Genomic DNA, 24,458 nt, shown 5'->3' on the forward strand with positions numbered 1-24,458 from the left:
TCTGATACATAAAGGTATTCTGGTTTAATGAGAGTACTGTAGTGTCAAAGTTTTGCATTTATGGAAACAGATTCCCTGTTACACAAGATTTTTGTTAGTTGAAAATCCGCCTCCAGTTTCCTCGCCCTTGCTAGGTTAGCTTTTGAAGCCTTTTTTTATCCTACCATAATCAGTTTCCATATAATTCGGCGACTCCTCCACATCTGTCGTGTACTCTGCTTTTTCATAAGATATATGTAGGGCTGCTTTTGAGGCTGTCTCTTGTAGGAGATTTATCTGCATTGTTGCATCTACTTTGTTTTACTATTATGCTTTGCTTTCATGGCAACTTGAAGATGTTCCATGACGATTTCGATATTTTTTCCATCGAGTGCTCTTCTACAAGCGAGATTAGATATCTGAAAGCGAAAAATTATTTAGGTTTTGCAATAACAAAACGGAGTAGACACCCACACTACATACACTGAAACACCAAAGAACCTGGTATAGGCATTAGTATTCAAATACAGAGATACGTAAACAGGCAGAATATGGAGCTGCAGTCTGCAACGCCTATATAAGACAAGTGTCTGGCGTAGTTGTTAGATAAGTTACTGCTGCTACAATGGTAGTTTACCAAGATTTAAGCGAGTTTGAATGTGGTGTTATAGTCAGTGCACGAGCAATGGGATACAGTTCTGCGAGGTAGCGATGAAGTGGACCTTTTCCTATATGACTATTTCACAAGAGTACCATAAATATCAGGAATCTGATAAAACATCAAATCTCTGACATTGCTGTGGCCGGAAAAAGATTCTGCAAGAACGGGACCAACGATGACTGAAGTGAATCCTTAAACGTTACAACCTTTCTGCAAACTGCTGCAGATTTCAATGTTGGGCTATGAACAAGTGTCAGCGTGCGAACCATTCAATGCAACATCATCAATGTGGGCTTTTGGAGCCAAAGGCTCACTCGTGTACCCTTGATGACTGCATGATACAAAGCTGTATGCCTTGCTTGAGCCCATCAACATCGGCAATTGACATGACATGACGTGACTAGTAGTGTGAATAAGCACTGATGTGACGGTGCCATGATGTGATAATACTGTGACGTGATGGTGTTGTGACAGCCAGTATGATTTGACCTTAATGAGCCTGTCAAATAATTTGCCCCTGACGAAGCTCATTAAAGGCCAACTCACTCTGGATGTCACGTGAGGGTGTATTCATAGTGTTTATCCCGTCATGTCACTTCAGTTTGCTTAGCCCAGTTCCAAACGGTGAAAGTGATATTATGAGTGACCATCCATCCAAACGCTCATCATCATCATCATACAAAAAGTGAGGAACTGACAAAAATAAAGTTTATTGATGGCCGAAGTAAACTTCATAACATATGTCCTCGATCAGATTTCTGTGGTAAAGGGCTGAGAAGTGAAACAACATTTCAAAACATCGATGTATATTTTCTACCGAAAATACATAGATACAAATGCATCACACAATATTTAGGGAATAAATAGAGGCTACATACCTTATCCATTACTATTGCCTTATGTAGTTATTAACATCATAAACAACTGTTTTTCTTCGTCAGAAAAGCAGACTTATCACTTAAAATGTTATGTAATAAAAAATTTTTCGTCAACTTATGTTCTTATTTATATATAGTATGAGTGTCAGCTTTATTCTGTTATTGCAAATCTAAATAATTTTTCACTTTCACCTCGCTTGTGGAAGAACACTCATTGGAAAAAAATATCGAATTCGTCATGGAACATTTGCAGTTTTCCACAAAAACAAAAAATAATAATAAAAAATAAAGTTTAAGAAGACGCAAAAGTGCTAAATCCACTACTGTAACATGAGTGAGAATGGCAAAAACAGGTTAACTTCCGATATTAGCAAACGACGGCAGTGTAAAAACTTTCTTTGAGAGAAACCTTGACGTGACGTGACGGTCTGTTGACGGCCAATGTGAATATCCCATTTGATATGCGTTGTGGAATGTTTTGGTGCGACATGATTTCACGGCCAGTGTGAATTCCCTTTATTGTGACAAAGGGGAAACTCGCTGGTAAAGTCCAGGATACTTGCTGAAAACACAGATTAAATGCAGAGGTGATTTGTTAATGCGTGGTTGAATAAGGATAGTCTGGTTTGTGCATTTACTTCTGAAGTGAATATCATTTATTTTGTTCAGGAAAATTTGTGTGACTAAAGCAACAAAATGATTTATACTGCATGTCAAACCTTAATAAGTCAACATACTTGCCCATGCATAGATTTAAGTACGAGATGGAATATGTGAAGCTTATTCAGTTTGCTTACCTATATAAAATAAGACAGCCAACCAGCTCAGTGAGTGTCAGTAACTTTTATATTGTAAATGACGACGTCCACTAATATACAGGGCGAGTCACTAACTATTGCCACTTAGAATAACACCGGAAGTATGATAGTAGCTGAAAAGTTTGTTGGAAAAATGCTGCATTGGACAATGGGGGCCATAATATGACGTTGGTTTTTTAGTTGCTAGGTGGAGTCACGTCAGAGATATGAAGGTCAACTCTGCTTTTTTTTTAATGGTGTGCGATAGTTCGGTACTTATTTTCTGATAGGGGCAATCGAGATGAATCCAATAATGTGTAACAGTAAGGTCTTTGAATGTCAACGAAGTTTAAAAAGTTGGCATGAACGTCCATTTATAGAAGGTGTTCGAAGTGATGACCATTGGCATCAGTGCAGTGCTGCAATCTTCTTATCGTGGATTGAGTAGTGTTCCTTATCAGATCGGCACATATAGAATCACATGCTCTGACAATTCTCTCTCGTATATCGTGCAAATAGTAAATTTTCGCCGAATACAGCATATCCATCTCAAATGTCATTGACATGTAAACACCATTCGACGGTTTCGCAATACAACACTTATAGGAACGGTAACACTAGTATCGTCGAATCAAGCGAATGTAAATGACGTATTCCTTCGAAGAACAAGTCGATATGCTTCTCATTTATGGAGAATGCTAACGAAATTCAATGAGAGCTAGAGACTTACATGCTGAAAGCTATCCTCAATGTACTCACCCTACACGTCGTACCTTTAAATATGTGTATGATAAATTGAGAACAACTGGATCTTTAATGCACCTGAAACATATCCAGCATAGGAAAGTTACTAACGAGGAAACGAAAATTGTAACTCTTGCCACTGTTGTTCGAGATCCTTGTGTTAGTTCGTGTCAAATCGCAAGGGAATCCGACATGAGCCAGAGTAGTGTTGTTCGTGTTTTGCATCGCCATATCAGTCTCCACCAAGAATTAACCGGTATAAATTGTATGTGTCACATGAATTCTGCTGATGGGCTCAACTTCAGATTCAGAGGGCTGACACATTTATTAATTTGATTTTATTTACTGATGGGGCTACATTCACGAATCATGGAAATGTTTATTTGCATAACATGCATTATTGGGCAACTGAAAATCCATGTTGGCTGCAGCAAGTTGCACTCCAAAAACTGCGGTCGGTGAATGTATGGTGTGACATTCTGAGGAACAGAAGGCAATCTTAATGGTAGGAAGTACACCACATTCTGTTATTGGAAGAAATACCTTTAGGAACAAGGAACAGAATGTGGTATCAGCATGATGGGTGTCCGGCACATGTTTCGCTGATGGCTAGAAATCAGTTGCAGAGACAATTCCCAAATCGTCGGATTGGACATGGAGAAGGTGTCGTGGCTGGCTCGTTCACCAGACTAGACGCCTCTGGATTTTTTTATTCTGGGGATTCGTAAAAGACATTGTTTAAAAAGATATTCCAACTACACCTGAATTTGTGCGAGAGAGAATTGTGAGAGCATTTGCTTCAATAAGTGCAAATGTGATAAGGAATACCACTCAGTTCTTGTTAAGAAGATTGCAGCACCGTATTGATATGAATGGTCATCACTTCGAACACCTTCTTTAAATGGACTTTCATGCCACCTTGGTGACCTTAATTAACCTTCAAAGATGTTACTGTATAACATCATTGGATTCCTCTCGATAGCCGCTATCAGAAAATAAGAACCAAACTATAGCATCCCATTTAAAAAAACAAAGTTGACCTTCATATCTCTGAAGCAATCCCAGCTAACAACAAAAAATCAACACCATATTATGGCCCCTGTTGTCCCATGCAACTTTTGTCCTACAAACTTTTCAGTTCCTATCATACTTTTGAAGTTATTCTTGGTAGCAATAGTTAGTGACTCACCCTGTATATTAGGCCTGCATGTGTGTGATGAAGGGAAATCAATAAGTGGGAAAGAAAGCATATTGGTGGAACTCAGTAGACAAAATATTCAGCCTCCACATTTAAATCAGCACAAGTTGAAACTGAAGCAAAAATTTACTGATCAGACTGACACAATTTTTCCAAGGCAACAGGAGGTTTCAGAAAGTAAAATGTCAAACCTGAAAGCTGCGTTAGCTACTGTTGGCTCCAAAGCAAATCATCAAATAAATGGACCCTGCATTGCTGCACCGAGAAGGGAACATGATATACAGCCTCAGAGATGGCTATTCTCTTTTAAAAAAGTAGAAAAATAGTGCTCCATAAGCACTTCGATAAACCATGTACTGTTGAGTTACAATGCATTATAATTTCTCTGTTACAAGGCAGGCGATAGATACTGTCTTTTACACAATTCAAATTAATCTTAACGAATTTTTTTAACGTTTCTTAGTAGTTTGCATATCGTTCTAATGTTGCTACTATACTTCAATCATTGACATAAAAATGACATTTCTGCTTGATAAATTTTAAGAACTTGAACATGCAATGTTGTGTTTTTCCTCACTCTTATATGTTTTATTTTTTTGTAGGCACAATTAAAACAGTAAAACGCGACCTCAAGAAGTTAGAGTTCCAGTGACATGGAAGAAGCTATCGTATTTTGTGTGGGACGATTCTTGATTCAGCTTCTGACACCAATAGAAAACGAGTGAGTAATACAGTAAGAAGAAATCTCCACTTTACAATTTTATTTAATTTCAGTCTTCCAGTGATATTACAGCATAGTTTCTTTATTAAGTGTTCCAGTAAAACATGTTGTTAATATGTCAATGTGTAAATTTTACTAATTTTTATGGTATTATGTTAATAGTACTAATCAGTTACATATTACAGTATCTACAGCATAGGTTCTCTTACACAAACATAAAATAATAATTACAGAAAAAACAAATATTGCAGAAAATACGATATAGAGAAATGAATATTTTTGTAGTCATAAATAGACATGGTCATAAATAATGACCTAGGAATGTATCTGAGAGTTACATGTACATGATTATTATTCACTGTGGTTCAGGAACTCCTCTACAGCTCTACAGTGTAAAATTATAAATGACCCTTACAATAGGAACTGCCTTAATGGAGGGAGGGCATTCAAAACCTTACAGCCATTTAAGTGGGCTCCCTTATGTACCATACTCAGGTTTGCATCCTCATAGTGGATACTGCCTTTTCTTCTAATATCAAGATTATGGTACACACCATCATATTTGAAAAGGGAGTGTTTTCCTTATGGGGCACACCAGGTGCAATATATATTGTTCTGTGGATGTGAAGATTTCGAGTTCCTTGAAAAGATCTCTGTATGTGGCTCTTGGGTGGACCCACTCCTCTGTCTTACAGCTCTTTTCTGTGCACGTAGCACTTTTCTAGCAAGTGGCTGATTTCCCCAAAATATGATTCCATATGCCATAATAGCAGATAAACAACCATAATAAGCAGATTTATGGTTTCCATATTTCTGTAAGAGCAGACAATGTATAAAGAATCAGTTGTAGAATTCAGTGTTTTGCTCCGTTTATTTTGATATCAGTATGCAAGCCCAGGTATTTTCAACAAGTCGCTGTAGCTATCTACTGGTCACCTAGTTTTTCTCCAATTTCTACATCTTAAGAGGTGGTATGACACTGAATATAGTTTGTTTTACTGTAATTAACAGAAAGGCCATTTATGTTAAACTAGTTCACAATAGCCCTAAAAGCCTTACTAGTTGACACCTCAATTTTGTTTATTGAATTATCGATAAGTAGTATATGTCATCGTCAGAGATGGGGAATTTGCGATTGTATGTACAAAGAGGTAGATCATTAATAAAAATAATAAAAAGTGGAAGGCCCAGAATGGAGTCCTGAGGCACGCCACGTGTGATGATAATCCATTCTGATGACGATTAGACACCTTCTCCATTATCCAGTACAACTTTCTGCTTTCTGTTTGAAAGATATGACTAGAGCTACTTTCCTGCTGCAGCATTTATTCCTAGATACACTGAAGAGCCAAAGAAACTGGTATACCTACCTACTAGCATGTAGGGCCCCATCAGCATGCAGAAGTGTCACAACATGGTGTGACATGGAATTGACTAATGTCTGAAGTAGTGCTGGAGGAAGTTGACACAATGAATCCTGCAGGGCTGTCCATATATCCATAACAGCACAAGGTAGTGGAGATCTCTTCTCAACAGCATGTTACAAGGCATCTTAGATATGCTCAATAATATTCATGTCTGGGGAGTATGGAGGCCAAGGGAAGTGTTTAAACTCAGAAGTGTGTTCCTGGAGCCACTCTGTAGAAATTCTGGATGGGTGGGGTGTCACATTGTCTTGCTAGAAGTGCCCAAATCCATCGGAATGCACAATGGACATGAGTGGATGCAGGTGACCAAACAGGATGCTTACGTATGTGTCACCTGACAAAGACGTTTCTAGACGTATCAGGGGTCCCATATCTGTCCAACTGTACATATACCACACTATTACAGAGCCTCCACCAGCTTGAACAGCTCCTTGCTGATATGCACAGTCCACAGATCGTGAGGTTGTCTCCATACCCGTACACATCCATCTACTCGATACAATTTGAAACGAGTCTCATCCCACCAGGCAACATGATTCCAGTCGTCAACAGTCCAATGTCGGTGTTGACTGGTCCCAGGTGAGGCGTAAAGCTTTGTGTGATGCAGTTATCAAGGGTACATAAGTGGGGCTTCGGCTCCGGAAACTTATATCGATGATATTTCGTTGAACGGGTCACACGTTGACACTTGTTGATAGCCCAGCACTGAAATCTGCAGCAATTTGCGGAAGGGTTGCACTTCTGTCACGTTCGACGATTCTCTTCAGTCGTCGTTGGTCCCATTCTTGCAGGATCTTTTTCTGGCGGTAGCAATTTGATGTTTTACCAGATTCCTGATATTCACGGTACATTCGTGAAATAGTCGTACCAGAAAATCCATACTTCATTGCTACCTCGCAGATGTGTCGCATCTCTCGTGCTCCGACTTTAACACCACATTCAGACTCACTTAAATCTTGAAAACCTGGCACTGTAGCAGCAGTAACTGATCTAACAACTGCGCCAGATACTTGTTGTCTTACATAGACGTATTCTGCCTGTTTACTAATCTCTGTACTTGAATATCCATGCCAATACTAGTTTCTTTGCCGCTTCAATGTAAGTAGCTTTGTGTAACAGTAATTGGTGACTGACATAGTCAGCCTCTTTTGATAGGTCAGAAATATTCCAAATACCTTCATTTTTTTGTTGATGGGCTCCAGAATATTGACAGCAAATGCAAATATTGCGTCTTCTATTGATAATCCCATTCTGAAATCCAAACTGACTTTTGCTGATGATATTATGCTCACTGAAGTGCTTAACAATCCTGGTATGCATTAGTTTCTCTAAAACCTTGGAAAAATTTCTCAGTAGTGAGATTGGCTGATGGTCTCCAGTATCTGTCTTATCTCGCTTCTTATACAGAGGTTTCCCAACTGCATACTTAAGCCTTTCAGGAACTATTTCTTGCTTAAGTGATGCACCGAAAAAGTGGCAAAAGATTTTACTTATGTGGTTGCAGCATTAATTTAATAATTTACTAGAAATGTTGTGAACTACAGTAAAGTTTTTACCTTTCAGAAATGTAATGACTTTTCAATTTCCAGACTAGTGCTTGTTATTACTTCGATCTATTGTACTGTGCTAGGCACTGTGCTCTGCAGAAAATTCATGACTTGATTTATGGAGCCTTGCGATCCCATTTTTTCTGTTCTTGTAAAAAAATTGTTTGAATAAATCAGCAGCTATTTTTTATCGCTAAGAAGAGGATCCTCATTTTTTTTTATTTCGATGTTATCAGTGCTAACTGTACATTGCCCTGTTCCCTTCTGTACAAAATTCGAGATAGTTTTTACTTTATTGCCTGAGTTATCAATTTTTGCCTTCAAGAACATGTTCTTTGATACCTGTATGGTTTTGTAAGGATAGTAGTGGGTTGTAAAGATCAGATTGCCTTCGTGCTGCACATCGCACAAATATCACTGAAATTCGTATGTCCCATCAAATCTCGGTTTGCTGCATAAAATCTTTGCACACTTCAAAAGCATGGAGGCGTAGTTGTACGAAGGGCGCTGGACACAGATCACCAAATATATGTATGTTCCACATCTTTGGCTACTACTTTGTACAAAGATTGGATGTGTCATGCAGAGATATTGATCTCAGTGTGCACTGCGCAGAGATTACTTGGGACATCTTAAAGAAGATCTGTGAAAGACGCTGATGTGCGGAAACAGTGCTGAATTTGTGGTTAGGTTGCGGTAGTTCAGCCCCCGAAAACTAGTAGTACTCTATGGTAAATATTTTATACGTGTTTTATAATCTGCCGTAGTAAATGACGAGTTACGGAATGGGCCCAAGGACTGTATCGAAGTAAGTATTTCGCAATGAATTTGATGTCTTAAGTTCTTGTATATTATTTTCTACTTAATGCTGAAAGAACTGCGATACGAATCATTATGCAGATCCATCCGTGTTTTGTGATGGGTGTGATTCATTTTAGTTATATAATTGTATGACGTCTGTCCATCGAAAACACGTATTGCATTTCATCAAATTAGTTTTGTGTGACATTTCTAATTTGAAGTACTGTAAAACGGACGTTCGGTATTTTTTCCAATTTCATTCGACGTACGTTTCCAAATTTTTTCACGGCAGTTATGAAGCTTTATCAGAACTCTTTCCGGCTCAAATCGATGTATTACTATAGCATGCGTAACCGTCCTTCTGCTGCCGCCTCCCCCCCCCCCCCGACCATTTTTTCTGCCCACTATTATTTCTTCCCTTAGTGTAAGTTACGACATATAAAGACGGAAAATTGCAACGTATTTAATACATGTTTAGACACACGACCCTGGATACCTGATCATGTAACTTAATTCTTTATGTAAGAGGAAGTTAATTGTAGATAACCAGAAAGTGAACAAAGTTATTGATTTCTTGCCTTTTTTACTGTATCGTTGTTGTACCACGTTCAACTAGTGATGTTTCATAAATTTGCAATGTTGTGTGATAAGAACAATGTAAAAATTAATGTGTGTTAGAGACTTAATAAACTTGCAATATTATTTGCAGATACCATACATTCAGTTCTTTTACTATAGCATTCTGAACTTTTTTATAGTATATGGAAAAACAAATTTTCAGAAATGCTGATCCATAAAATTTTGATTTTTTTTTTAACATGAACTCAGCACTGATGGTGCTGTTGCTGTCTTGCAGCTGGAAACTTCTATCCAGCAGCTGGTTCATGTGGTAGCATAAAATTCACTACAATCTCGTGTAACTCATAACTGGTTTGTGTCTATAATCTCTGCAAACCATCAGTCACAGTCATACACACAGGCCACAAACATCCGCCTTCTCAGGATATGAATCTGAATATTATCCTGCTGTTTCTGAGGTGTTGGCTGAACAAACAGAATTTCTTTTCTTGCAATTAAAGTGCATGCAATATGAGTTCGCCCATCACTTTGAGTCCAAAAATGTGTCTTCTCAATTCCTGTCGCAGGAGGGGTTTGTCTGGACCAGTCTTCTTTTTTCTGCTCACAAATTGTTAGATTTCCTCTTTGGACAAAAAAAAAAAAGAGGGCTGTGGATGTTTAAGATTTCATGACTGTCGTAAAACTCTCAGCATTCTGAATTGCAGCTGTATTTGGTGCGGAAAGATTGATTTTTAGCATGGTGCTTCAGCAGGCCACCTACACCATCATAAGGTCCCTTCCTGTGACCAGTAGCACTATATACCCAGTCAGTTGCACTAGCGACTTACTCAGTTTGAACTGCTGATAATGATTTTTAAAATGACTAGGAGCACCATCAGAAATAATGAACTTCTCTGGCGCTGTTTGCAGTTGAATTTTGCACATTGCTAGCAAAGCATGTGCCGAGTCATGTCGTGTGTCATCACTTATAACTGCAATGCTTGTGGTCTTGTTTTCAAAATGTGTCACTCCTATAAAAATTGAAACCTGGTCACAACTGCAATAATAGCCTTGTACTTCTTGTGGGAGAATTACAGACCATTTCTCAGCAAAATCACAGTGACACACTAAACATAGTTCTTCAGCCTGTACACACCCTTTCACTTCTGCAATATGTTGTTGTTGCAATTTCTTCAGATGCTGGTGTGCTACTGCTTTCACTGACGATTTACCAAGTTCATCAATGAAACTGTCAAAGGCAACAGTTTTCTTAATTAGTTTATTTTCCTCCCATGTCTCATATGTAATTTCTGCAGAGTTATCTGCTATGTCTTCCAGGAAAAGTGTTTGTAAAGACAGCCCTCACTTTCCAGGGCAGTCACCACATTCTGGAAACAAACAGGTCTCTCGCTTTACATCACAGGCTACTAATGAGTTCACACACCCAACCAAGGTGTCATATGTCACATGCTCCAGTAAGTTCTTCAAAGTTACTACACAAAGTTCAAAATTCGTGCAGTACACACATAAACAGACATCTCTAGGTGGATGTGGAACTACCCACATAGGTCGTAGTGTATAAAATTTTGATCTTCCAATATGTGAAGTTGTCTTATAAACTGCAGAAGTATCTTGAATGTTGCGAGTCATGTACCTCTTCACTTTCACCACTTTTTGACCTTGAGCTGTTACAGTTATAGTGTCTTTTCACTGTGGCGAGAACAGTCCCATTTATCTTCCAGGTAAAATGACTGCTCTGTTTGAACTTGAGCTGCTTCTACAGGATGATCAGAATAGGGATCTGATCATCCAAAGACTCCTTTTACAATCCTCACGTTTCTAGATTTGTCTCACATGTACTTTGATACTTATGGAATAGGGTTCAAAATTGTTTTCTTTGAAAATGTATCTAGAATAATACTCAAAACTTGCACCTTTTCACTGTAGGATGCGCAGTATTCAACAGGTGAATTGAAATTTGTGAAAAATTCCTGGCAAGAGGTGCAAGAGTGCTTTGGTTCATTTTCTTCTGAAGATTGAATTTTTACTTTGAAGAGTGTGGTCAGTTTTGCTGTAGTGTATTCATCCATAGCTTTAGTAATTTTTCTGCACATTCTTCATGCATATAGCTTAAGACTCGACTCCACTGACCACGGTTTCTTAACAGGACTAACACCTACCTCTGTAGCTGACTGATTCAGGATATTTAATTCTTCCTCTATTGATGCAAAATCTGCATCAACTGCACCATGGGAGGCTTCATGTTGTTCAGACACTATCGTTGTTGTTGTGTCAAAACATTTAGAACACAAAAAGTTGTCACTGGAAACATCTTCACTTTGAAACAGAACAAAGTCAGAAGACATTTCAAACAGTTCTTTTCACAAAACACACTGCAATTGTGTCAACTGGCAAATTCCTTGTGAAAACACAGAACTCATTGGATGGTCCTAGATTTCTTAGAAGCCTCTTCAATAAACAAATTAGAACTGAACTACTACAATACAGAAACCTGCAATGAACAACTATGACATAGAAACTGACTAGAAACTACAACAGAGTGTTAAAAATATCTGCAACAAAGAAAGTGATAAGAAATAACTGCAACAAAGACAATAGAAATAAAAATCGTAACAAAGAAATTAGTAAGCAACAACTTCAGTGAAGACATACGTTACCTGTGAAAGTTAAAAAATGATTAAAAAAACAAATAAAATAAAATAGAACCTGTCCAACTTAGAAGTGGAAGTTCTCCTTTACAGAAAATATAGTACCAGCGATCATAAAGCGGTTACGGCATCGATGATTTCAGCCGTAAATAGGAATATTAAAAAGGGTAGGAAGATTTTTCTGTTTAGAAAAAGTGACAAAAAGCAGATTTCAGAGTACCTGTTGGCTCAACACAAAAGTTTTGTCTCAAGTACAGATAGTGTTGAGGATCAGTGGACAAAGTTCAAAACCGTCGTACATAATGCGTTAGATGAGTATGTGCCAAGCAAGATCGTAAGAGATGGAAAAGAGCCACCGTGGTACAACAACCGAGTTAGAAAACTGCTGCGGAAGCAAAGGGAACTTCACAGCAAACATAAACACAGCCAAAGCCTTGCAGACAAACAAAAATTACGCGAAGCGAAATGTAGTGTGAGGAGGGCTATGCGAGAGGCATTCAATGAATTCGAAAGTAAAGTTCTATGTACTGGCTTGGCAGAAAATCCTAAGAAATTTTGGTCTTATGTCAAAGCGATAAGTGGATCAAAACAAAATGTCCAGACACTCTGTGACCTAAATGGTACTGAAACAGAGGATGACAGACTAAAGGCCGAAATACTAAATGTCTTTTTCCAAAGTTGTTTCACAGAGGAAGATTGCACTGTAGTTCCTTCTCTAGATTGTCGCACAGATGACAAAATGGTAGATATCGAAATAGACGACAGAGGGATAGAGAAACAATTAAAATCGCTCAAAAGAGGAAAGGCCTCTGGACCTGATGGGATACCAGTTCAATTTTACACAGAGTGCGCGAAGGAACTTGCCCCCCTTCTTGCAGCGGTGTACCGTAGGTCTCTAGAAGAGCGTAGCGTTCCAAAGGATTGGAAAAGGGCACAGGTCATCCCCGTTTTCAAGAAGGGACGTCAAACAGATGTGCAGAACTATAGACCTATATCTCTAACGTCGATCAGTTGTAGAATTTTGGAACACGTATTGTGTTAGAGTATAATGACTTTTCTGGAGACTAGAAGTCTACTCTGTAGGAATCAGCATGGGTTTCGAAAAAGACAGTCATGTGAAACCCAGCTCGTGCTATTCGTCCACGAGACTCAGAGGGCCATAGACACGGGTTCACAGGTAGATGCCGTGTTTCTTGACTTCCGCAAGGCGTTCGATACAGTTCCCCACAGTCGTTTAATGAACAAAGTAAGAGCATATGAACTATCAGACCAATTTTGTGATTGGATTGAGGAGTTCCTAGATAACAGGACGCAGCATGTCATTCTCAATGGAGAGAACTCTTCCGAAGTAAGAGTGATTTCAGGTGTGCCGCAGGGGAGTGTCATAGGACCATTGCTATTCACAATATACATAAATGACCTTGTGGATGACATCGGAAGTTCACTGAGGCTTTTTGCAGATGATGCTGTGGTGTATCGAGAGGTTGTAACAATGGAAAATTGTACTGAAATGCAGGAGGATCTGCAGCGAATTGACGCATGGTGCAGGGAATGGCAATTGAATCTCAATGTAGACAAGTGTAATGTGCTGCGAATACAGAGAAAGATAGATCCTTTATCATTTAGCTACAAAATAGCAGGTCAGCAACTGGAAGCAGTTAATACCATAAATTATCTGGGAGTACGCATTAGGAGTGATTTAAAATGGAATGATCATATAATGTTGATCGTCGGTAAAGCAGATGCCAGACTGAGATTCATTGGAAGAATCCTAAGGAAATGCAATCCGAAAACAAAGGAAGTAGGTTACAGTACGCTTGTTCTCCCACTGCTTGAATACTGCTCAGCAGTGTGGGATCCGTACTAGATAGGGTTGATAGAAGAGATAGAGAAGATCCAACGGAGAGCATCGCGCTTCGTCACAGGATCATTTAGTAATCGCGAAAGCGTTAGAGATGATAGATAAACTCCAGTGGAAGACTCTGCAGGAGAGACGCTCAGTAGCTCGGTACGGGCTTTTGTCAAAGTTTCGAGAACATACCTTCACCGAAGAGTCAAGCAGTATATTGCTCCCTCCTACGTATATCTTGCAAAGAGACCATGAGGATAAAATTGGAGAGATTAGAGCCCACACAGAGGCATACCGACAATCCTTCTTTCCACAAACAATACGAGACTGGAATAGAAGGGAGAACCGATAGAGGTACTCAAGGTACCCTCCACCATACACCGTCAGGTGGCTTGCGGAGTATGGATGTAGATGTACCACAGGGTACTAATAAACAGAATAAATTTAACTTTTCTGGATTTACATTTTTGAAAAAAAAAATCTGTATATTATTAAAAAAATTCAAAAGGTGACAGTAAAAGAACTTTGACATATGTGTCCAAACTGAGGATACCATTGTAATCATAAAGCAATTATCTTTCAAATAAAAAAACTCTATCAAAATATGTAGAACTGTTACAGAGATACAGCATTTTAAAATTTTCCAAAATTCTCGTCCTCAAAATGGTGTCGCAGTGTCGTCTTTCGTGGCTTGTATATCAGGGAAGGAATTTTTTTGGAGAAAACAAAAAAATTACATGTTTCTTACTTACTCCTGAATTTTAACATATGCTAAATTCAATAACATCAGATACTATGAAGATAACCCCCCTCCCACCTGAAATGATACGGATTATGCTGGATGCAACTGTCGTATAACAAATTGGAGTTAATTTTTCCACTGGATTGTTTCAGAACCCCTATAACAACTGGGACATCAGTTATAGGAGTGAAATTTGATAGTGGAGTTGTAATCGCAGCGGATATGCTTGGTTCCTACGGCTCCTTAGCAAGATTTAGGAATATTTCAAGGATTATGAAGGTCAACAAAAATATAATCTTAGGAGCTGGAGGGGATTATGCAGATTATCAGTATCTGTGTGATGTCATTGCTCAGAAGATGTAAGTATTAATAACTGTTATGTATATAGGGTATGCTTGATGTGTTGTTCTGATGCAGTAACACCACATGTGCACTTTCAGTAGTAAAAGAGTAATAACTTTAAATTTCTGAAGTCTGTATATGCTGTTATGTATGTTTCTGTGTATATGCACTAAACATTATTGAGTGGTTGATCTTCCCTTGTTTGTATTTGATGTGACTTTAGTGTTTCTGGAAATGACTTATTTTTTAATGTCAGATATGTAATTAATTACACTTTCTGCAACCTTGCGAGTTGGTGGACACTAAATTTAAGTGTGATGAAGATCTGAAATTCTTATCTTACCTTTCAGTATTAATGCTTTCAGATATTTTTTTGTTAAGACAGGCAAATGCCATGATGTGTGGCATATTCAAAATCGATACAGAATGGCCTGAAGAGAACACTTGAAAGTTCAGATGATCTAATACAGTTTTCAATGATTGACATATGCTGTGTAACAAATGGCTGATATTTGACAATAAGTTGAAGTTTTCTGAAGGGGCAAAATTCAGCCTAATTATTGAAAAACCATCTGTACCAGTGGAAATGTATCTTACTAGAGAAGATAATGAGCTATGTTCTGTGGTGTAATAGCCAAAGGCAAAGGCCATTTAGGAGGTGTGATGTAATTTTGAAGACTTGGTACGTCACTCCTTCTGCCAAAGCTTTCTTCTCCAATTTGCTAGACCACTCACAGGTGGTACTTATCTCATGACACTAAGTGCAGTAGCACAGCTTTCACTGCTTAATATTTACTGTGTGTGTGTGTGTGTGTGTGTGTGTGTGTGTGTGTGTGTGTGTGTGTGAGAGAGAGAGAGAGAGAGAGAGAGAGAGAGAGAGAGAGAGAGAGAGAGAGTAAGTAAGTAAGTAAATGGTTACCAGCTAGTTAACATTTCTTGCCTCTTGGTTGGTCAGTGTTTACAAAGGATTATATCATGACTTGAACTGATAAACTGGTTTAAGAGGATTGCTGTACTACACTTTAGACTGAACTCGTGAGACACAAAAAGACTTTCTGAGGAGAAGTGCACTTTTGTGACATAATCAGTGTATAAAATTACATTACATGTAGTTGAACTCATATTCTTGAAAGTACCATGGCACAGAAACTTAATAACATATTTTTGGTATGCATACTTTATCTTTGTTATAGAATTGATGAGGATTGTTTAGATGATGGCAACCATTTGAAACCTAAATCACTGCACTGCTGGCTAACAAGGGTGCTCTACAATAGGCGCTCCAAGTTTGATCCATTGTGGACGTCATTTATTGTGGGAGGTCTACAAGATGGAGAACCGTAAGAATTTCTATTACTTTCTATCCCTCAGCTGAGAATCTGTGTTTAATGCTTCCTTTTTGACAAGCTGTAGGAAACTCTTATGGGTTAATGGTAACAAGAAATTTAATAAAAATTTGTTTCATATTGGCTTTAGGAAAATGTTCCTGGTTGTTTGCTATAGTAAACTGCAGATGGTGTCTGGTGGATAAGAGGAAATGTGAATTATCTGTGTAACAGTTAACTTTTTTTTAGTTTATAAAATTCTGTTTGAAGCAGTCTCATGTAAGCATATGTGGAAAAAATAGTTTCAGTGTAATTAATCGTACATTGTCATATAGTTGCTTATCAGCTTTGTAACTGCTTTCTGCTTCTCTCCTCTCACTGTGTTTTATGTAACAGACACCAATAAGGTGCGTGTCATCGGAGATGCTGCCAGTTGTGGATTTTTGTGTAATGAGCCAGTCACCTTCATCTCAGTCTATGTCTACTAAACATAAACAGAATGAGGCGAAAGATTCAAAGACTCTCCCAGCTGCACCTTAATTCCTCATGGTATCGCATATTGAAGACGATCAGTCCTTTGCTATGGTTAATCCATTTATTATTCAGAAAGGTGTTGATACAGTTGCAGGCCCTGTGAAATCCTGCTCTCGTTTACGTAATGGCACATTGTTTTTGGTGACTTATTGTGATTCTCAAGAAGATCTGCTTACAGCTTCGCTCATCCACGTCTATCCTGTTCATGTGAGAAGCCCATCGAATGCTGTCTCTGATCAGGATGTCACTGCAATCCATCAGGTCTTGAAAAGTGTTGATGCATCCTTAGTGTCTACATGCACTTTTTTGCCTCATGTTTGATAGAGTAGTGCTTCCACTGAAGATAAAAGCATGCTATGAAGTCATCACAGTCCGAACGTACATCCTGAATCCAATGCACTGCTACCAGTGTCAGTGTTACAACCACACTCAATTGTCCTGTCAAAACCTGGTCAAATGTGTTACTTGTGGTAGGAATGCTCATGAGGGTGACTGCTCGCCTCCTTCTCCCTGCTGTATTAATTGCAATGGCAACCATGCAATTTCATCCCGAGAATGTTCCGTGGATCTCGATGAGCAGCCCATCCAGGAGATGAGGGTGAAGGAAAAAGTGCCTAACCCTGTCACCTGCTAGTTGTTGGCTAATTGAAAGCCCTGCATTTTACCATCTGGCACTTACAGTGCCATTCTTGCTACACCTCACGCCACAAAGGACATGCCCATGCACACTTGCGACCTTAAATTCAACACCGCAGTTGTAAAATCTCCCAGTGTCACTGTAGCATCCCCTTCTCCTTCACCTCCAACTGTGCAACAAGCCACCAAATTTTCGCCTCTGGCAGCAAAATCACCTGCTACACAAATGGCACGCCGGAAGAACAGAAGGCATACTTGTCTGAAGACTTTTTACATCCCTCAAGCCAACAATCTGAGTCTGCATCAGCCAACTGCTAAAACTCGAAGGAATCAAAGGCAAATGATCCTCTGCTTTGCTGACTCACAGATCCTCTTAAAGTGTCACCACGTGATACCCTCATCCAGCCGACCTCTGTTTCGCTGGTTTGCACTGCCAACCATTTTTCTGCCCGGGAATCTGCAGACTGACTGAGGGAGAATGCCAATGCCTCTGTAGATCTTGTGGAGCAGATCCTCCAGCCTCTGCACCGTGTAGCAGTGAGTCTTTGAGGGCTGGCCGTCAGCAGCTACTGAGATGACAACCCTTCATCCCTCCCCCCCCCCCCCCCCTGCCTTGTTCCCCATCATGACTCTCCTCCAATGGAACATTGGCAGCATTATGTCGGACAAGGAGGAATTACGGCTGCTCTTGGAATCACAGTGTCCAGTTGTTTTCTGCCTCCAGGAAACAAAATTGTGTCCTCAAGACCACTTTGACCTATCACATTTTTTTCCGGTTCACTTTGACATTCCCCCGAGGATGGCATTCCATCACTTATGGGAGTCGTGCTGCTCATCCGGGATGACACTCATAGTCAAACCATCTCATTGAACACCTGGCTGCAAGCTGTTGCAGTCCACATTTTCTCTTTGTACCGTCTACATCCCTTCATCTCTCGGTGTCACCAGAGCAGACTTTCTCCAGCTTATTGGGCAACTTCTCACCCCTTTTTGCTGCTCAGTGACTTCAATGCATACCATCCCCTTTGGGGATCGCCAAGAACCTGTCAGAGAGGTGCCCTCTTGGATGACCTTCTCAATCAACTCAACCTCATCTGCTGTAACACTGGAGCACCCACACCTATTCTCATTGGGACCTCTTGTTCTGCACTGCCCAGCTTGCCTGTTGTCTCGAGTGGTCTGTTCTCTCTGACATGTTTGAGTGACCATTTCCCGTGTTCTGTCTGTCTGTTGACCCCTACCCACCTGCATGTAAACTCAATTGGCAGCTTTCTAAGGCCGACTGGAAGCTTTGCTCCTCCCTGGAAATCTTCAACAAAAAACATTTCTCCAGTTGTGATGACCTGGTAGAATACCTTACAAACATTATCCTTACTGCTACAGAACGTACCATTCTTCACAATTCACCTTTACCTTGCCATATCCTGATCCCTTGGTGGACTGATGCGTGCCATGACGCAGTGTGCACACTTTGGCATGCTCTCCCCATTTTTAACTGTCATCCTAAAATGGCATACTGGATTCATTATAAACAGTTGTGTGCACAGTGTCATTTCACTGGATAGAAAAGAAGCTAGCAGGATTTAATTTACTAGTTCTTTTAACAGTTCTGCTCCATCCGTCATGTGAGGCTCGACTGTAGCAGATGTCATTGTGGACCTTATTGCTATCACCGAGCGAGGTGGTGCAGTGGTTAGCACACTGGACTCGCATTCTGGAGGACGACGGTTAAATCCCGTCTCCAGCCATCCTGATTTAGGTTTTCCGTGATTTCCCTAAATCGTTTCAGGCAAATGCTGGGATGGTTCCTTTGAAAGGGCACGGCCGATTTCCTTTCCAATCCTTCCCTAACCCGAGCTTGCGCTCCGTCTCTAATGACCTCGTTGTCGACGGGACGTTAAACACTAACCACCACCACCTATTGCTATCTCCGATACCTTGGGGCACTATTTTGTGGGTATTTAGAGCTCCACACACTATTGCACTGCCTTCCTCCATTAGAAATGAGTAAAACAAAACAAAACCAAGTAAAGAAGAAAGCTGACCAAAGATAATAGGTTAAAACCATAAGATCACTAACTACTGTGCCTATCCTGTAGTGAAGGCCATATTACTGACATAACATCCCAATAGAGGAACCAAATAGCATGGCTATTTGTTGAGAGACTGGTAGAGTGATTGATGTATGCGACTTTATGAAGAAAGTAAACTACCGAATGGAACAGTCCCCAGAGGGAAGCTGTCATGGTGGATTGAACACTAAGGCAATATACAGGGCTGAGTGGACCACGTAACAAATGTGATCCACATGCCACTGGTTTATTTGACCCAAAGCCCTCAGGTCAAATTAGGAGGTAGGCTGTACCTTCAGTTGACATGAGTGGTGCTTAACAATCTGGACCAGGCTCTAATTTGACTTTTTAAATACTGACTAATGGCATAAAGCCTTGCAACCTTCCACTCAGAGCAAAAGGTCATCATAAATTTAAAAAAAAAAAAAAAACAATGAAAGGTCATGGGGATTATGCTTCGACTCAATCATTCCATCGGTTTCACTTAAGTATGAGAAGTCATCAAAAGATCTTACGACAAATGGAGTTGGTCACTTAGAGCAGCCATGCTGAGGCAGGAGTGTGAACTTTAGATTCAACAATTATGAGTTGTATAAGTGTCTCTTCATGTGGTAACTGAAATTGGTACTGCCTGAAGCTTGTGGTACTGCACCTGGTCATGACCAGGTCCAACACAGAATGATGTAATATTTGTTGAACACAATCAAAGAAAACCCAAGATTGTTCTAAACTGATGTGGCAGACAGGACTATTTTTCAGCTCGTGGAGGGCAGAAATTTGAATGTTCACCTGAAACCAAGAGGAAGGCCCAAATATGCCCCACTCGCTGCAGAAACATTGATGGAATAGTCTGTGTGGGGCCCTGGAGTAAATGATCAACTGTAATATGGTTTGGATCCAAGATCAGAACCTCATTAGCTGCTCCCAGTGTCGATTTAGAGGGTGTCACTCCACAGCTGACAATGTGTCCATGCAGAAGCCAGCTAAACAGTGTCCCTTCCTATGTAGATAGTATTACACAGAATTTTTTTCCATGAAGTATGTCATTATTTGGATGTGCAGCATTCTAGGACAGCTTGACACGTGGCGGTTCTGTGGCCATCTTCCTGTCTTGCAATCCATCTTATCACAACAATTCTTAAGTTTCCAAGTTAGTCAAGTTCTGCCTGATAGTTCTGAGCAGGAGAATGATGTCCCTTGCAGAAATATTATGTTTTACCCTCTGTACTGTTAACTTGCCAGTTGCAGGGAGCCATAATTAGTGCTCTAATTTTGCAGTTTTTTGTTTATAATTTATTATGGATGGTGGGGTGAGAAAGAGTGAGTTTTCTTGCCATATTTTTAATTTTTTGACTGTCAAATGGCGGACATTAGTCTCAGGTGTTAGGAGTAGACAAGCTGCAAAACAAAAAAAGCAAGAGAAATTGTTGCTCAACTCATTATAGCAGGCTGTACCACTTAAGAGGGCCCACAGTGGGGTAGTGGGGTACCTGCAGGCAGAAAAGTGGTTGTTACACAGCTGATGCATAGGCAGTCAGGCAGCTGCACTGTAGCCTATATGACCATATGTCCACAAGTAAAGTGTTCACATAGGATCTGCATGAAGCATGAGGTACACACACCTGCTGTGGGGCTAGTAAAAACCCAAACCTGGGACTGGAAGTGCCACCGTGGTTACTGAAGAGGCTCAGAGTATTTTTAGAATGAGGAGGTAAAGAGGAAACTCTCACTACCTCATATACTTTAATTAAATGATTAGATTAGTACTTGTTCCATAGATCATGAGTATGACACTTTGTAATGATGTGATGTGGAACGTGTCAGGTTAATAAAAAGTGTCTGTACAGGATATTACATTACACAAAATATTACGACACTTAATATTTTTAATTTTTTTTGGGGGGTGGGGGGTTGTGGAAATTACCCACTTACTATATCCAAAAATTCCATCTCCATGAAGTTTCCGTGGGCAGTAGAACTATATAGCTGTATTTGCAGTTTATCTCAACCCTGTGGTTTTCCCCGATTGTTTCCTCAAGATCTGTCTACCTGAAGAACTTACTGGATATAATGCAGAATTACACAAAATCTTGAGGCAACTGGAGCAGACAAAATATCCAGGATGCCCAGTTTTCCTTGCCGAGGCTGAGGAAGTATGTATCATTGGGCAGTATGAGGGAATACAAGGAAACAAATTAGCAGATATGGCAGCCAAGGAGATGTGTATAATACATTGGGTCAATGTGCTGACCCCTTACATGCTATTTTCATATGTCGAGACCCGCTGGACACCAAGGTTGGTGCTGGAACATTCATCCTCACATTTTTTAGTGGCATTTGCTTCTAGAGAGAGTCAAAATTGTGGCTTACGACCGCAATGAGAGTCCAGATTTCCAACCCCTGCTATGGTACTTTATATGACAGTGCTTCAGGGTACTTCTTCCCAGTGAACTTACGACCCGATTTATTGAGCCTGTGTCTTGCCACGTCATGAAAATTCACCTTATACATTACCATCTGTCTGGGTCAGTTACGGGAATGACCATCCTCTCCAGTCCCAAAGTGTGCTACCCTAATTAATGAATACATAATACGGGAACTGAAAGTCTTCATTTCTCTTTCATAATTTGAAGCTCAGAAGAGAGATAATCATTTATATCCTATCTTTATGATTTTGACGTTTGCCTCTACTCTGCCCAGGACATAGGCAATAACTGCTGTATTTACTTCCTCAGTGATGACCTCTGGTAGTTGCACAAATAAATTAAACATGGGGGTGATAGGCCCTCCCCTCACATTGTTCCTGCAGCACCATCGTTGGGAACCACTCCCCAACACCCAGCCAGAATGGCAGCAGCAGCAGCAGCAGCAGCAACCTCCTCCAGTGTCTACTGGTGACAGGCCCCCTTTTCAGGAACTGTCTGCCTGGAATCCTATAGACCAGTGGCCTGACACCAGCCAGTGTCTGAAGAAGCCACTGACGGTGAGACCCATGGTTTCCCACTCCTCTTTTGCTCCTTCACCCACAGGGAACTAGTTCTCACAAGATTCTTGACCACCACAAGAGTAAAACAGTTTTTTGTTGCCTTGTACAAGATTGACATCACTGCAAAAAGTCATGGAGATAATGGGATTCCTTGTTTCAGACTGTTTCTGTGCTTCATTTTTATGTGTGTAACAATGCCTTTCAGATAACAAATGTATATACATGCAAGTATTGGTTTTCAACTGTTCATTTCAGTAAGGTTAAAGTATTTGAGCTCTCTCTCTATTCTGAAAACTCTTTATTTCATGTAGGCTAAGTGCTCACACATGTATACGACCTTTTCTGCAATTCATTCTTTGTGAAGTCACACGTAGGCAGTTTAATAAACAGTAGCAGTAGAAGCTGATGGTTATGTTAATTGATAGTGAGTTTATACACAATCATTTTACTGGATTTTTTTTATTTTTGTGATAGGTTCCTTGGAGCTGTAGACAAGTTAGGAACTGCATATGTTGATCGGCATATTGCAACGGGATTTGGAATGCATATTGCTCTTCCTATGTTGAGAGATGCACTCGAGAAGAAAGAGACACTAACAAAAGATGAAGCTGTTCAGTTAATTAAAAAATGTATGGAAGTGCTTTTCTATCGTGATGCTCGTTCATTTCCAAAGGTGAGTGTGCAAACTTTAAATGATAGAAAATAATCTAACAGTTAACACCTACACCATAGACTTCTGCCAGTTATCTTTTCATTGTCCCTTTGATAATTGTACCAATAATAAACATTATACATTATAAAAATTGTTTCTGAAGTTGACACACTACCAAGACACACAGTATACCATGATGAGCTAGAACACTATGACCACCTGCTTAATAGCATACTGGTCCATCTTTGAAATGCATTATAACAGTGATTCTGCATGGCATCATTTTGACTGGTCTTCCATAGTTTTCCGGAGGTGTGTTGCACAACATGCCTGTGCATACATCATAATTTCCTGTAAATTATATACCAATTGCTTGAGAATGTGCAGCTGGTGCCTGATAGCATCAGAGGTTTGTTCCATTGGATTAAGATCTGACGAATTTGATTGTGAAGGCATAAATGTGAGATTACTGTCATGCTTCTCAAACTTCTATAAGAAAGATTCTGGCCTTGTGACAAGGACGGCTGGAAGATGGTGCTGCCACTGGGGAAAATGTCAAGCATGAAGGGATGCATATGGTCAACAATAATGTCAATGTAGTCCACAGCTGTCATGGTGCTTTCTATTGAGCAACTGTTCACGTGAATGATGTCATATCTGGACACAGTCAGCGACATACTGTAACAAGAAATGTGGGTCATTCAGCCTGGTGACACATTTCCATTGGTTCACAGTACAGTCTTGATCACATGCCCTCTACAATCATAATTGACAGTGTCACTGTGTCAGCATGGGTGCATATAGGGGTTGTTTTCTGATGTGTTCAAAATTGTGTGCCGAACAGTGTGTTCTGAAACACTTGTCTGCACCTTCAGTGTACTGTTAGGTCTGCCACAGATCACCACCCTTGTTGCTTTACCCCCTGTGGGTCTGGGGCTAGAATAGGCCCGAGGTATTCCTGCCTGTTGTAAGAGGCAACTAAAACGAGTCTCTCACATTTTCGCCTTTATGTGATGGTCCCCTGTAGGATTTGACCTCCATTTTCAAAATTTTCTTGAGAGCGAGCCAATTTAGGAAGGCCACCTTAGATGGTGCATCGTGTCCATTGTGCATTGAGATATTTAGCCCACTTTCTCATCGTCAAATTGCAGTCCCACCCATTCTCCATCTTCTGGGTGAGGACATCTTCCTGGGTGTGTTTTCCACCATGCACTATGCAGTGTCACTTTCTGTGCAGACAGTGACCATGGACTTCTTTGCACTTCATATCCAGCTCGGTAGCCAGTCCGTTGTGGTGGGTCTGCATGTACCTGTTAGCTGTAGCCCCCTGACAACACAGG

At 40.0% G+C, this 24,458-nt stretch overlaps 1 protein-coding gene across 1 annotated transcript in view; it reads left to right on the forward strand.

The window, feature by feature from the left end:
* The first annotated feature begins 8,555 nt into the window (after window positions 1-8,555).
* The window catches only part of LOC126184690 (proteasome subunit beta type-4), a 47,397-nt gene continuing 31,494 nt past the window's right edge, over window positions 8,556-24,458 (forward strand). Inside the window, exons 1-4 of the mRNA XM_049927184.1 lie at window positions 8,556-8,760; window positions 14,724-14,930; window positions 16,107-16,253; window positions 22,941-23,139. Of these exons, the coding sequence (XP_049783141.1) occupies window positions 8,723-8,760; window positions 14,724-14,930; window positions 16,107-16,253; window positions 22,941-23,139 (591 nt within the window). The 5' untranslated portion in view covers window positions 8,556-8,722. The remainder of the gene's footprint in view (window positions 8,761-14,723; window positions 14,931-16,106; window positions 16,254-22,940; window positions 23,140-24,458) is intronic.

The sequence above is a fragment of the Schistocerca cancellata genome, chromosome 4, assembly GCF_023864275.1.
Source record: "Schistocerca cancellata isolate TAMUIC-IGC-003103 chromosome 4, iqSchCanc2.1, whole genome shotgun sequence".
Taxonomy (NCBI): domain Eukaryota; kingdom Metazoa; phylum Arthropoda; class Insecta; order Orthoptera; family Acrididae; genus Schistocerca; species Schistocerca cancellata.